Source organism: Malania oleifera, chromosome 1 (assembly GCF_029873635.1).
Source record: "Malania oleifera isolate guangnan ecotype guangnan chromosome 1, ASM2987363v1, whole genome shotgun sequence".
Taxonomy (NCBI): domain Eukaryota; kingdom Viridiplantae; phylum Streptophyta; class Magnoliopsida; order Santalales; family Ximeniaceae; genus Malania; species Malania oleifera.
The window spans coordinates 124,013,353-124,026,773 of NC_080417.1; the positions used below are offsets into that span (position 1 = coordinate 124,013,353).

The following is a 13,421-nucleotide window of genomic DNA, read 5'->3' on the forward strand; positions in this document are numbered from 1 at the left end:
TTCAAGTTCATCTATAGGGGACTTGAATCTAGGTTTGTGTTAGACACACTGTAGACGCCCCATTTTGTCCGGTGCCTAAATAACACATTATTATTAGTATTATTAGTATTATTATTATTATTATTATTATTATTTTATACAAATGCAGCAGAGAATACAAAAGAGGATACAAAAAGAAAATACAAAAAATGGGGGTCCGGGATACATCAGAAAATACAAAATATAGGGAAATACAAGTGATACAAAATAATAATAATAAAAATTCACGGGGAATATGCAAAGAATATTTGGATCTTCCCAAATGCCCCTGCTGGCACCTACACACACACACACACACACACAGAAAAAGTTAGGGAAAAATCAGCAATAAAAATGGGGGATTTCTTTCTTAAATTAGTCGATTGTGCAAATTAAATTGAATGATTTGTTTCTCAAAATTGATTGATTTGCAATAAAGAAGGGTGATTTGTTCCCCAATCCAATTGATCGGCTTGAAACCCATATGGAAGGAAATCGGCAAGGGAAATCCGGTTTCAATGAGTTTCAGCCTTGGATGGGATTTTTCTATAGGAAGGCAAGCACGGCAATTGGAAAGGGGTTGATCTACTGCCTTAATGGGTTAATTTGGTTTTTAATGTTGGCCAAGGCCCTAACCCTATAAGTAGGGGCATCTGCAAGAGGAGAAAAGACACGAAGCAATTGAGAGACACAATAGAAGGCAATTGAGCGACACACGATTGAGAGGCCATACACACAATCACTTGGTGTCTCTCAAAGAGATATCCAGACATTGAGAGAGTAAAGTGAGGAATATTGATGGTGAAGGACAGACTGAGACCTTAAGCAAGCTAAGGGCTCATACTGATGGAGGACTAAAGAACAGAGGGTTCTCTGCTGCTGGAAAGGTTCTTAGAGGCGCAAAGCAGAAGCAGAGAAGAGTTCGAAAGCTTGGATAAGAAGAACAGGAGGAGTGGAAGCCCTAAGGTTAGCCTTTCATTTTATATTCGTAGGTTGCTTCGCTTCCATGTTCACAGTTTCCGTAATGCACAAGTGGTTATAGACTAGCTTTGGCAAACTAGACCGAAGCTCTCCCTCCCCCCCCCCCCCCCCCCCCGCCCCCCCAAACACAAAAAGCAACTAATCCCCGAGTCCAAGCCCATGAAGCCCCAAGAACATATTTTTAAAAGCCATGGCCCTAATTGTTTTAAGAGACTAGAGCCCACTATTTTGAAAAAGCCTAGTGCCCACTGTTTCTTTTTAAACAAAAAAAAACCCCGGCCCCAACTGTTTTAAAAGACCAGAGCCCACTATTTTGAAAAAGACTAGGGCCCAATGTTTTTTAAAAAAAGGGCCCAGAGCCCACTATTTCCTTTAAAAAGCCTTGGCCCAAACCCAGTTTAAGAGCTTCGGCCCAATCATGGGCCGAGCTCCCCATTGGACCCAGCCTAAGACACCACAAGCCCTCTTGGCTTAACCCATGTCGCCCAGCCCAAGTTACCACAAACTCACTGGGGCTTAATTGACCTAACCCCAGCCACAAGCCCTTCAAGGCTTAACCTAACCGGACCACACCCTAGTCCAACCTGATTGAGCCATAGTCCAAACCCTAAACCATTAAACTAACCCTACCCTTACCGAGGTCAAGCACAGGAGCTTGTTTGGCTCCTGAGAAAATCCCAAAAAAAGGCTAGAAAATCCAGTTGAACACAACATAAAACACAACAAAAGAAAGAACAACAGAAAACTCAAAGGAGAATAAAAAGTGAAGATAAATGAACAAACAAAAACAACAAAAATGAAGTACTCATCACTCGAAAGATCTTGGTCCAAACTATTTTTGCCTGTCTTTCCCCTGAATCAAACCTGCGAGAGCAAGAAAGCGAGAGGTAAGAATATAGAGAAGAGAGATAGGGGAAGAGAACAGAGTGAAGATATGGAGTGCAGAGAGGTAAGAGAAAAGAGTACAGAGAACTGAGAAAAAGAGTATAGAGAACTGAGAGAAGAAGAACTGAGGGATAGAGAAGAGAAAGAGAAGAAGAACTGAGAGAATAAGAACAGAAGAAGAATTGAGATAAGAACACAGAGAATGAAAGATAGAGAAGAGAGAGAGAGGAACTGAGAGAAGGAAAGAAAGAAGAGAGAGAGGAAAGAGAGAGGGTTGGTAGGAGAGGAGAGAGAAAATGAACGGGAGAAAAGGGAGAGAAGGAATGAAAAATGGATTTTTGGGGTGACGTGGAACAATCTTGGCCATCCGATTTGTGTTTTTTTTGGACGGTCGGATTGCTACTACGTTAGCGATCCTGGTTAAACTTTCAGTACCAACCGGAGGATGACACATGACAGGTGACATCACCCTGCTACGGTAAATTAAAAAAAAAAAAAAGCAACTGAAGGCTGACATGTGGCAGGTGACGCCATGTTGACGTCACTCTGCTACAGCAAATTCGAAAAAAAAATTAAAAATAATGGCCACCACGTGTCCCCACTGTGGGTGGACATGTGGCCCACTAAATCCAACCGGGCCAGACCCGGTCCAGATCAGTTGAACCATTCTAGTTTTTATTTTTTTGGAACCATTTTTTAATTTATTATTTTATTTTATATCCATTTTAATTTTAATTGAATTTTTAATTTTAAAAATGGGAAAAATTAGAGAAAAATCAGGAAAAATATTTTGAAAGCTAGAAAAAATAAAAAAAAATATTTTCGAGCTGAAATAAAATGAAAAAAAGTCTTCAAAAATCTTGAAAAATTTTAGAAACATTTTGAAAAATCTCAGAAAATTTTTATTAATTGTGGAAAATTTTGAGGATATTTCTAAAGACTCTTTTGCTCAAAATTGAACGATTTTTGCTTGGGTGCATCCCTATGATTTTACAAAGGGGTAAGAGAAAGAGGAGAGAGAGAGGGTTCGTGGGAGAGGAGAGAGAAAATGAACAGGAGAAAAGGGGGAGAGAATGAAAAATGAGTTACCTAGGGTTTAATGGGACATGTGTCATCACATGAGCGGTGACATGTGGCACAACTCTGACCGAGTGTTTTTGAGGCGACATGGAACAATCCTGGCCGTCTGATTTGTGTTTTTTTTGGACGGTTGGATTGCTGCCACGCCAAACTTTTAAGACCAATCGGAGGATGACACATGGCAAGTGATGTCATGCTAACGTCACCCTGCTACGGTTATTTAAAAAAAAAAAAAAAAGCGATCAGGGGCTGACATGTGGCAGGTTACGCAATGCTGACGTCACTATGCTACAGTAAATTTGAAAAAGGAAAAATAGAGGCCACCACGTGTCCTCATTGTGGGTGGACATGTGGCCCACCAAATCCAATCGAACCATACTTGGTCCAGATCGACTGAATCGGTCTGTTTTTTTTTTTTTTTGGAACCACTTTTATTTTATTTTATTTTATTTTCAATTTAATTTTAATTTTAATTGAATTTTTAATTTTAAAATGGGAAAAAATTAGAGAAAAATTAGGAAAAATATTTTGAAAGTCAGAAAAAATAAAAAAAAAATATTTTTCAGCTGAAAAAAAAATAGAAAAAGTCTTCAAAATTCTCAGAAAATTTTAGACAAATTTTGAAAAATCTTTGAAAATTTTTATCAATTGTGGAAAATTTTGGGGACATTTCTAAAGACTCTTTTGCTTAAAATTGAACAAATTTCCCAATTTTTGTCTGGGTGTACCGCTATGATTTAAAAAAAAGGGCAAAGAGGTATTTCAGACCTCACTTGTATTAGCTCCGAGGGGGGTTTATCTAACAAGATCCCCTAGAGGTCTTATTAGACATTGCTATATCGCACCTTAATTTCCATTCCCCTTTTAAACTTTTACTTATTTCTTTGTTTTGTTTTGTTTTTTTTTAAAGGAGTTAATTAAAGACTGTCAAGTTCAATTTAGGGATAATTCATAATTAATTAGGTACCGTTTTTAGAACGGGCGTGTAGGGGGTGTCAATACCTTACCTTCGAATAACTGAACTCTCGATCCTAACTTTGGTAAAAACAGACCGAGATTACTAGTTCATTGGCTTAGGATTAGTCTAGAGACCAATAATTAGGTGTTTAATCTGCACCTAGGTAAATAATAGGTTAGTGGCGAATCTATTTCAATTTCCAACATTTATTACCCCTAATCCGTCCCGGGGCACCTTCACCCGCTGGAGGCACGTTGCGACACACACCATGGACTTTAAAAACAATTGAGAAATGAAAAAATAAAATAAAGTTGTGCACCCACACAGACTTGCCCTCTTTATCCAAAGGGAAAGGTAGGAGGGCAGGAGTGGGGATCTGTCTTAGACATTTCCTTCTCCTCTAGAGATTCTTGTGGATTCTTAAAGATCAATCTTTCTGTTTCTTTTTTCCCCTCTTTTGTTTATTTGGTATTTGTTGCAAGTGTCTTTTTGTAGGTTTAGTTATTGTCTTTAAGGTACTGTGTGATTGTTAGTAGATGCCTTTAATGTTAGTAGGGATAAAAGGACCAGATGTTGCTCTAGAAATGGGATCTGTAGTTAATAAATCAAGTATATGAGTATATCATTAATTACATTTGTTGAATGAGTTTTAGGCTTTGTTCTATCTCCGGATTTTTTTCCCCGGCTCTGTGTGTGTGTACTTTCGTACTTTTTTATTTTTTTATTTTTGTCTCCCTATTGCAATCTTAAGGCTTTTCATTATCCAAAGATTTTGAAAATATGATGCAGAAATTATCAATATTTTTTCGGGTTCATTTGATCATTTTGATAGACTATTACGTAATTGACTGTTTCTTTTGTTTGTGGATGCTCTTTGGTCCTACGTTGATGCTTTTCGATTTTGGTGAATTTATTGCCCCTGATTATGCTCAAGGGCTAATTGTTTCTTCTTGGCTCCTTTTTGCATCTAAATTAAATGATTTCAAAATTGTATGCTTTCATATTTGCATTTTCTGAAGCATTTCAATTCTTCATTGGCAAATGCTCGAGTGGAATTTTAAACAAACAAGCTCCGCTATGGTTTACAGTTAATTTACTAGGAATGAGCCAAGTAATCAATTCTTGCTATTTTCCCCTTAACCCTCATTTAGAGAGGGTTCATTTCATCTTGACCATTAAAAGGAAGTTTTGCTCATTTCATTGAAAAACATCCCCAACCTTGTGGCTTTTATGCTATTTGAATATGAGATTGACTTTGCAATATTTGTGGAGGCACTGGTGTTTCAAATTTTTATTGTTAATAACAATCTTATCCCTTGTTGATTATTAATATACATTGTTCAAGAATTTGGAAGTAAAACCAGGAGTGTTTACGTTACTTTTTTTAAAGTAAAATTTATGTGTGTTCTTGTGCTGTGTGGTTTTGTTATACTTTTAGTCTGTTTTATATAGAAATTAAATAAATTAATTAATTGTAATAAACATATATGTTTTTCAAAATTTTCATCATTGCAGCTGAATCTTTTTTTACTCATATTATTTCTGGGGAAGTCATTAGTCATAATACGATTTGGATAGTGTTTTACCCAAGTTTTGACACTTTTAAGAATCTACGCTGGTTCCACAGGATTGGCTTGCAAGTTGGGTGGGTTTGCCAATTTCCAATAGATATTTGATTCACCATTTTGACTTTTACATTTGCATCCAGCTGATTGTTGCATTCCTCGTTACCCAAGATGCAGGTCGCATCTGCAACGCATGTACACAAAAGCTTTTTTTTGATTAAGCTCCTGCTACATCTCATCACTTGATTTTGCTATAATAATAGAACTCTGATAATTCATCTCGTCGCCTGATTAGGCTGTATTGTGTCATGTCACAAATTTTGTGTCTGGAATATGCTGATTTTATTTATTGCAAACTGCTTATCATTCAGGGAAACATTCTGTATCGATTCCCATCGCTACAGCGTACAGCTGCTTCTCAGAGGAGTGGAAGGAAGGAATATGTTGGGAGAAGATGGGCTGACTGGATTGGTGGGGTTGAGAAGTTTTTCGAGGAGAAGAAATGGCAATTCAGGTTTACTTTTATCAGGATGATTATTTATTTATTTTTTATTTGTTTCTGTTTTATTGAGCGTATTAGTTCTCACAACTGATTCAATTTCCTGATATTTGTTTGTTTCGCAGTAAAACTAGAAGTTCTGAGAGAGCAATGGTCATTGGATTGGGTGGGCTTAATCTGTTTGGGGTTATTATTCTTGGTAGCATGTTAAAGTACGTTCCGTTCACATTGCTTGTTTCTAACAGGACAAAAAAGCAATGTTGCTTGCTAACTTTTGATTTTCTTTTTCACTCACCTTTCTAATTTCCTATTTATGTTGTATATGAAGGAATATGTCAGTTACGCCAAGTGGATTCATTACGTTTGTTGCAGATATATTTCCCCTGCTTCAGGTATGATTTGATGTTTCACTTTAGAAATGAGGCACCTTTTGTGATTCAGCATATATTACAGTTAAAATAATTTGAGGCAGTGCCGTATTAATTATCTACCAGCTTCACTGTTGAAGTTCAAGTTTTATCATGTCAGGGAAAAGCAAAAGAGCAAATTTATTCTCATTGATTACTCTATCTAATCTCACTCTTTCTCTCTCTCTCTCTCTCCCTCTCCCTCTCTTTCTCTCTCTCTCTCTCTCTCTTCAAAACCTCATTCAAATCATGATATAGGGGATCTCCTGACATTAAATTAAAAGCAAATGTTGAGGAATCTACAGAGTGATTCACTGTGAAGGATATTAGTTGGGAAGCTAGACTATCTTATGGTTGCCAAAACAGACACTGCCTTGCATTCTGTGTGGCTTTTTGTTTAGTCTTTGTGCTTGAAGTGTCTCAAATGTGCATTGGTTCGAGCTCTATTTTAGTGGAATCATGTTCATACTTTGATTCAGGGACACACTCCATCTTCATCTAACAGAATGTCTACTAGAGCATGTTGTATTGTTGTTGGTGGAACATCAGAAATTTGATATCTTGGAAAAATAAGAAGCAACAGGTAGTTTGCAAGATCTACTGCAGAATTTGTGTATATACCACATGGGTTAATCAGTTGAAGAATATGTTGTATGAGTTTGGATTTCCACATTCACCGCATGTAAATGCATAAAATTACCTGTTTGCCCTAAATTCTGGAGAGTTTTGGTTTGTGGGTTTGAAACAAGGTTCGCTAAAGGGGGTCCCTACCCCTTAGCTTTTCTTAAAGTTTAGCTTTTTCTTAAAGCTGCTCTTGAGTCTGCGTGTCATTGGTGACATGTTTTTCCTTTTATTTCCTCTTGTCCTAAACATATGCCATGATCAGATATGCTCAAAAAACCATCTTTTTCACTAATTGAGATATGACATGTCAGTCTATTATTCGTGGATGACATCCTATACATTTTGCCTCTCTCCTGTAATAACCCCCCCACCCTGGGTTTATTATTTAAGGGGGATCTTTTTGACACTTATGAACAATCATGCTCACCCACGCTTGAGCTTCTTGAGAATTGCCTGGTTCTCTCCAGGCCCTCTTCAGAACGTCCATTACTGGTGTGCAATAAAGCTCTCCTTCCTTCTCAAAAATGCCCTTGACACCACCTAAGGAGTTAGTATGTGATACTAAGGGTGCAGCCTATGGTGCTTCCAATTTGGTACTCATTAGAGGATAAAGGTTATTAAAGTTGATTGGCACTTTGTTAGAGAGAAACTTCTAAAGAAACTTATCAGCACTGCCCATGTGAAGTTCCTTGGAATCAAGGATCAGCTTCTTTTTTTTTTTCACAAAGTCTTCATGATGATGTCCTCTGGTTGAGTATTTTCTGTAACAAGCTGGGAACATAGGAAATGTTTGCACCAGATTTGAGTGTGTTAAATAATTTAGATCAAAGGTATTATTGCATTATTATCTGATGATATAGAGTAAGAGCTGCCACAATGGTAACTCGTATTCCCCTCCCCCCCCCCTATTCTCCTCTCTCTCTCTCTCTCTCTCTCTCTCTCTCTCCCTCCCCCCCCCCCCTCTCTCTCTCTCTCTCTCTCTCTCTCTCTCTCTACCATGAAACATTTCACATTAACTACCTGATTTTCCTAGTCATTGTTCGTTTTTCACCAATAAATCAGTAAAATAATCAAAGCTTCTGCATTGGTTTTGATTATTTATAGTTATCACATTAATTTTTCAGATTTATGCTGGTTCTTTTTTTGCAATTCCTTTGGTCCGATGGTTCTTTTTTCGCAAAAGGAATACTGAAATAGAGAAGAGGAACCAAATACGGGAACAATGTGCTCAGGCACTTGAAATGCCAGATCTTTCTCTAAGGCAAAAGGTAATCAACGACTGCTTATTTATATCTTGGGTTTCCTCTAATAATTTCTGATTGAGTTCTTTGCAGTCTTGAAACTTTTGAATTTTGAATTTGATTCCTCATTATGTGGATTAACAATTGCACTTGATTGTATGGTATGCTTTTTGTTTGCTTTCTAATTTTATTCATTCATTTTTATGAGAAATAGAAACCATGAGTTTGTAAGATATTAGAAGTGATAATGTGAATTATATGTGATTCCAAAATCTTAATCCTGCTCGTCATAGATGCTCTGCACTAGGTATTTCTTTTTGTCCATACTAAGAGATTCTATGCCACTGTCAGACACTGATGTTGTGTGGGAGCCTTGTGTGCATTGGTTATGTAGCACTTAATTCACCTTTGTACTAGGAAACATAGAGATGGATATGAGAGATGAGCTGATATAGTATGGAGTCAGGCCATGGATATGGTGTGGGAATCTTGTGCTTTGGATGTTGTGTTTAATTCACCTTTATAATAGGAAGCGCACACATGGACACGGTACATATGTGAAACATAGTTTCATGCATGCTACACTTGGTATGACTTGGTTCAGCACTCCCACATTAGTGATAGAGAAGAATGATAGGGATGAACAAGGACCTCACCTGGCCCTGTTCATCCCCCAAAAGGAAAATCCTGTTGCCATGTAATTTTTCTGACATAATCTGTGCATGTGTGTGAGTAATTGGAATTTATGGGTGCACAAAGATGGCATTTGGAGTTCATATTACATCAGCGTACCTTTCCTTAAAGCTGTTGCAGTACCAATTGCTAACTTTTTAATTTTCTGTACTTAAATCTTTTATGGATGCAGGAGTGCTGTTGTGTTTTGTGTCATCTATAGTGTTCAGCTTGAGGAACTTTATTTTGATTTTATTTGCTAACTGGTATTTTAAATAACATTGGCTGACCTTTAAAACATTCTGCATTTAATCATAATGAAATATAGTGTTCATCTTGAGGAACTTTATTTTGATTTTATTTGTTAACTGGTATTTTAAATAACATTGGCTGACCTTTACAACATTCTGCATTTAATCATATAATGAAATAGTACGAGTGTTCTTACCATAATTTTTTATTGTATCTGTTGAACTTTCTTGCAGCAATAAGTCTCACTTAAAATATGATATGGATTTTAAATAGCCTGCATACACATGTTTGTGTTTGGTTCCCTTCGTTTTAATTATCTAGTGTTTGGGATTCAAAATTATGTTACGCTGCATATCTAGTGTTTGGGTCTTGGATTTGCGTGGATTTGGACAAATTTCAATGCACTGTTATGTTACGTTTTGCCCAAATCCACACAAATCCAAATTCAAGACCTTGCCCAAACATAGGGTTAGAATTGGAAAGGGCAGTAACTCGAATGTAAAGGATTGAGCATCAGTCACAATTGTGCTCTTATATATGATTTTGGGCTTATAGGATAGTTTTTGTGTCGCTTGCATTGGATGAGTTTAAGTTAATTTTGTTCAGGTTGCATAAACTCACACCAACGACATAATTAAGTTAATTTACTTTGTAATTTATTCAGATTCTTAGTGCTCGGGATATGGCCCAAAGAACAGTTATTGGACAGGACCGGATTATTTATAGCACTGACAAGGACTTGTTTGAGCAAGACTACGATTCCCAAGATTGGGACCAGAAATTCCGGGAGCTTGAGAAATCAGATTGAATCAAGACCCGTCGCTTGGTAAATTTTGCATTGCCTTTGCCCTCAAAATGCTGTGTTCAGGGTCACAGGAAAGAGTAGAAGGAAGGAAGATGGGTGAGAGATTGACCATGTTCGCCCATGCAGTTCCATGAACTAACAGGTGAGGGAGGTTGGGTGAAATTTACTAGCTGTTATAGTTACAGATGTATATTTTTGTATTTTATAGGGGGGTTTTTGGGGGAGGATGAATGGGCGTATGGATATGTACTCGATTAAGCGTCCATATTGGAGTGCTGGATAATTAACTTGTGCCAGCAGTTGCTCGAATCTACCCATGGATAGGATAACTTTTATGATGCTTAGCAGGACAATGCCTTTTCATTTCCATCCATGGAACACATTTACCTCTTGAGAAATTGAAAAATGTTGTCTTCCTTGTAATTAATTTGAATTTACAATGAAGGTTATGCCATATACAACCTATATATTGGCGTGAATAAGTCTTGTGGCATGTCAACCAAAAGCAAGCGAGTGGGTTTCGCGTGCACGAGAGCGAAGTGTATGCTAGTCTGTATTATTGAAGTCATGCATCTTGTCACATTCTAATCAATATTTTAGAAAGTTAAACATAAACAAAGGCTTAATACTTTCTTTCCCAACTTGCTAGGTAAACTTGGATTAAAAAATTTTAAGGGGTGCTAGAATAATTTTACTTTTTTTCTTTTTTGGGAAAAAGAGGATGACACTTTCTATTTTTATTAGAAAATTCCTCACTTATGACAGAGGAATACCATGATTTCAACCTTGAGATTAGGGGAAAATTCAAACCCTAAGAATCTAAAACTGACTTAATCAATTTATTCAAAACTAATAAACTAATGACCAACAAATAAATAAGAACCAAACAATTATAAGTGGAAAACAAACGAAACTTTTGAAGATCTCGAGGAATAAATCAACCACTTGAACCTTCACAAACACCAGCACAAAATATCATGAGCGCAAGGAAGAAAATCCCAACAAATTCAATCGAATCATTCCCTTGACTTGCTGTGGAAGCTCATCCTGGCAACTATATGATCGAGATACATCATATTCACCCTGTTCACATTTTGATTTGCCTCCCTGTAAACATGTTCCACTTTGTAATGTATGCCTCTCAAAGCTAACACAAGCTTTTCCCACAATTCCCATAAGTTTCAAGCCAAACACTTCCCATAATTAATCCACTGAACCAACAAAATAGAGTTACAGACAATGTCCACTTGATCAAATCCAAGATCTTTGCACAGATTAATCTCTATAATTATCGCTTTCAATTCAGACATATTATTGGTTCTATAATCTAGTAATGAAGAAAAAGTTGCTTTAAATAATTATCTTTCATCTCTTATCACGCCTCCACCACCACAATTACCTAGGCAGCTTCCATCCACATTCAACTTAACCCAACCTATCCCATGTTTACACCATTTGACTACACAAGGAAGACGAACCTTCACATTTTTTACTTGAATATCCAAATCACGAAGGACTGCAATATGCCTGCAAAAAGCAGGTGCACATTTAGTTAACTTGTTCGAAATGGATCTCAGCCAATATTTAATATCAAGCCACACAGTCCTCACCGAATCATGGATTGATTCCATCTTGACTCTACATCAACGAGTCCAAAGTCTCCAAATGATGAGACTAGGTGTGAGACCTACCAAAATGCCTAACTGTGAGGTCCGTCTTGCACAACTAAACCAGAAATTAACTCTGGTTTTCCATGTATTCGTTGCCATACAACTAACACTCAAAGCCACTGCTGCTTGTTTCCATACCTCCTAAGTAAAAGATCCCGTGCAAAACACATGGTCTAGAGATTCAATCTTGACATTTGAACAACAATCACACTGAGAGGCCATCTGAACACCTACTTCTTGAAAACGAGTATCAACCGGATGAAAAGTGAACCAAGACTTCCACATATAAATTGACACCCGTTTTGGCAACATAGGATGCCAGATTCATTTTGAAACTAAGAATTCCTCTTTACGCTTCTTTATAATTTCCCAAGCACATGCCGTGGTAAATTTCTCATCTGTTGAAGGTTCCCAAATTACTGTATCTGGACCCTCCTTGCAAGAAATAGCAGAGTTCATTACTTCCTCAGCCTGTTCTTCACCCAACAAATCCACTAATAAATCAACATTCCACCCATCTCTATCCCAACAATCTCGTGTTTGTAGCTTATGGTTTCTAATTTCCTAAACCTTAGCACAAAGGGGACCGGAGGCTAACCATCAATCAAACCAGAAAGAGGCCGACCCTTCTTTAATTTGAACACGAACATGCTCTAATACTTCAAGTATCACACGAGCAATTGATCTCCAAAATGTGGTTCCTTTATCTAGCTTTATTTCTTTCAAGTGGTGTCTATTATTCAAATACTTGGCTTTAAAGAATTGAGTCCACATATTATCCATAATTAACAATCTCCACACAAACTTCATATGCAATGATTTTTGTTGACCTTATTGGTCATATCCTGTTTTGATTATGACAAATACTATGATATTTTAATGGTTAATGAGTTTGTAAGCAGGACCAATCGGAGGTTTCATATTGTGCACGCATATGGACTCGAAGAATACAAAGACCCTAAAGATTGTAAAGGTTGTTTTGTGTTGTAATTTATATTTATCATTTTGTGTCTGTAATATTTAAGTAGGAATGATCTGTAATAATTGGTGCATATCATGCATGTAGAACTACAAAGCTCAAAGACCATAAAATGACTCTAGGTCCCTACACATCTCCTGAAAATCAAATGACCATAGAAAGACCCTAGGGAACACCTGTCGATCGACACCGGATTTTTTCGGTGCCTTCAAAAGGACTTAGAAATGACCCTAAGACACTTACTCATGCACGTATATGAATGATTATTTGAAATAGGTGATTTAGGGCTTAAAATAAGATCGAAATGCACAAAATGTGCACATTCGGTCGACTGAACTCCCATGTACAAAATGCCCCAATCGATCGAACCAGGACCGGGTCAACAAGTTGACAATAGCCCAGTCGACCAAACTCATGCAGTTCATTTGACTCCGGTCGACCGAACTCCCTAGGAGTCAACATCTTGACCACCTGGTCGACCGAGCCCAAATTACATTACAATGCTCTAGTTAATCGAGTTCCCACGTGTGGGAACTCAACGGTCTGGTCGACCGACCAACTTAGTTCAAAATTAGCCTGGTTGACTGAATCTCGCAAAAGGGAAAATCGCCTTTGGACATACAAGTCCGGTCGACCAAACGAGCAATTCATTTTAGTCTCGGTCGATTGAACCTCACAAAAGGGCTTCGGACATATAAGTCCGGTCGACCGAACTCACAGTTCATTTCTTGTCCGGTCAACCGAACCTCAAGAACTTCGGTCGACCGAACTTGCCCTAGTCGACC

General features: G+C 37.5%; 1 protein-coding gene across 1 annotated transcript in view; it reads left to right on the forward strand.

Moving 5' to 3' along the window:
* LOC131152984 (uncharacterized protein At5g03900, chloroplastic) overlaps positions 1 to 10,452 on the forward strand; it is a 38,055-nt gene extending 27,603 nt beyond the window's left edge. The window contains exons 9-13 of the mRNA XM_058104988.1: positions 5,859 to 6,001; positions 6,112 to 6,198; positions 6,315 to 6,378; positions 8,142 to 8,285; positions 9,847 to 10,452. Of these exons, the coding sequence (XP_057960971.1) occupies positions 5,859 to 6,001; positions 6,112 to 6,198; positions 6,315 to 6,378; positions 8,142 to 8,285; positions 9,847 to 9,990 (582 nt within the window). The 3' untranslated portion in view covers positions 9,991 to 10,452. The remainder of the gene's footprint in view (positions 1 to 5,858; positions 6,002 to 6,111; positions 6,199 to 6,314; positions 6,379 to 8,141; positions 8,286 to 9,846) is intronic.
* The last annotated feature ends 2,969 nt before the right edge of the window (positions 10,453 to 13,421 follow it).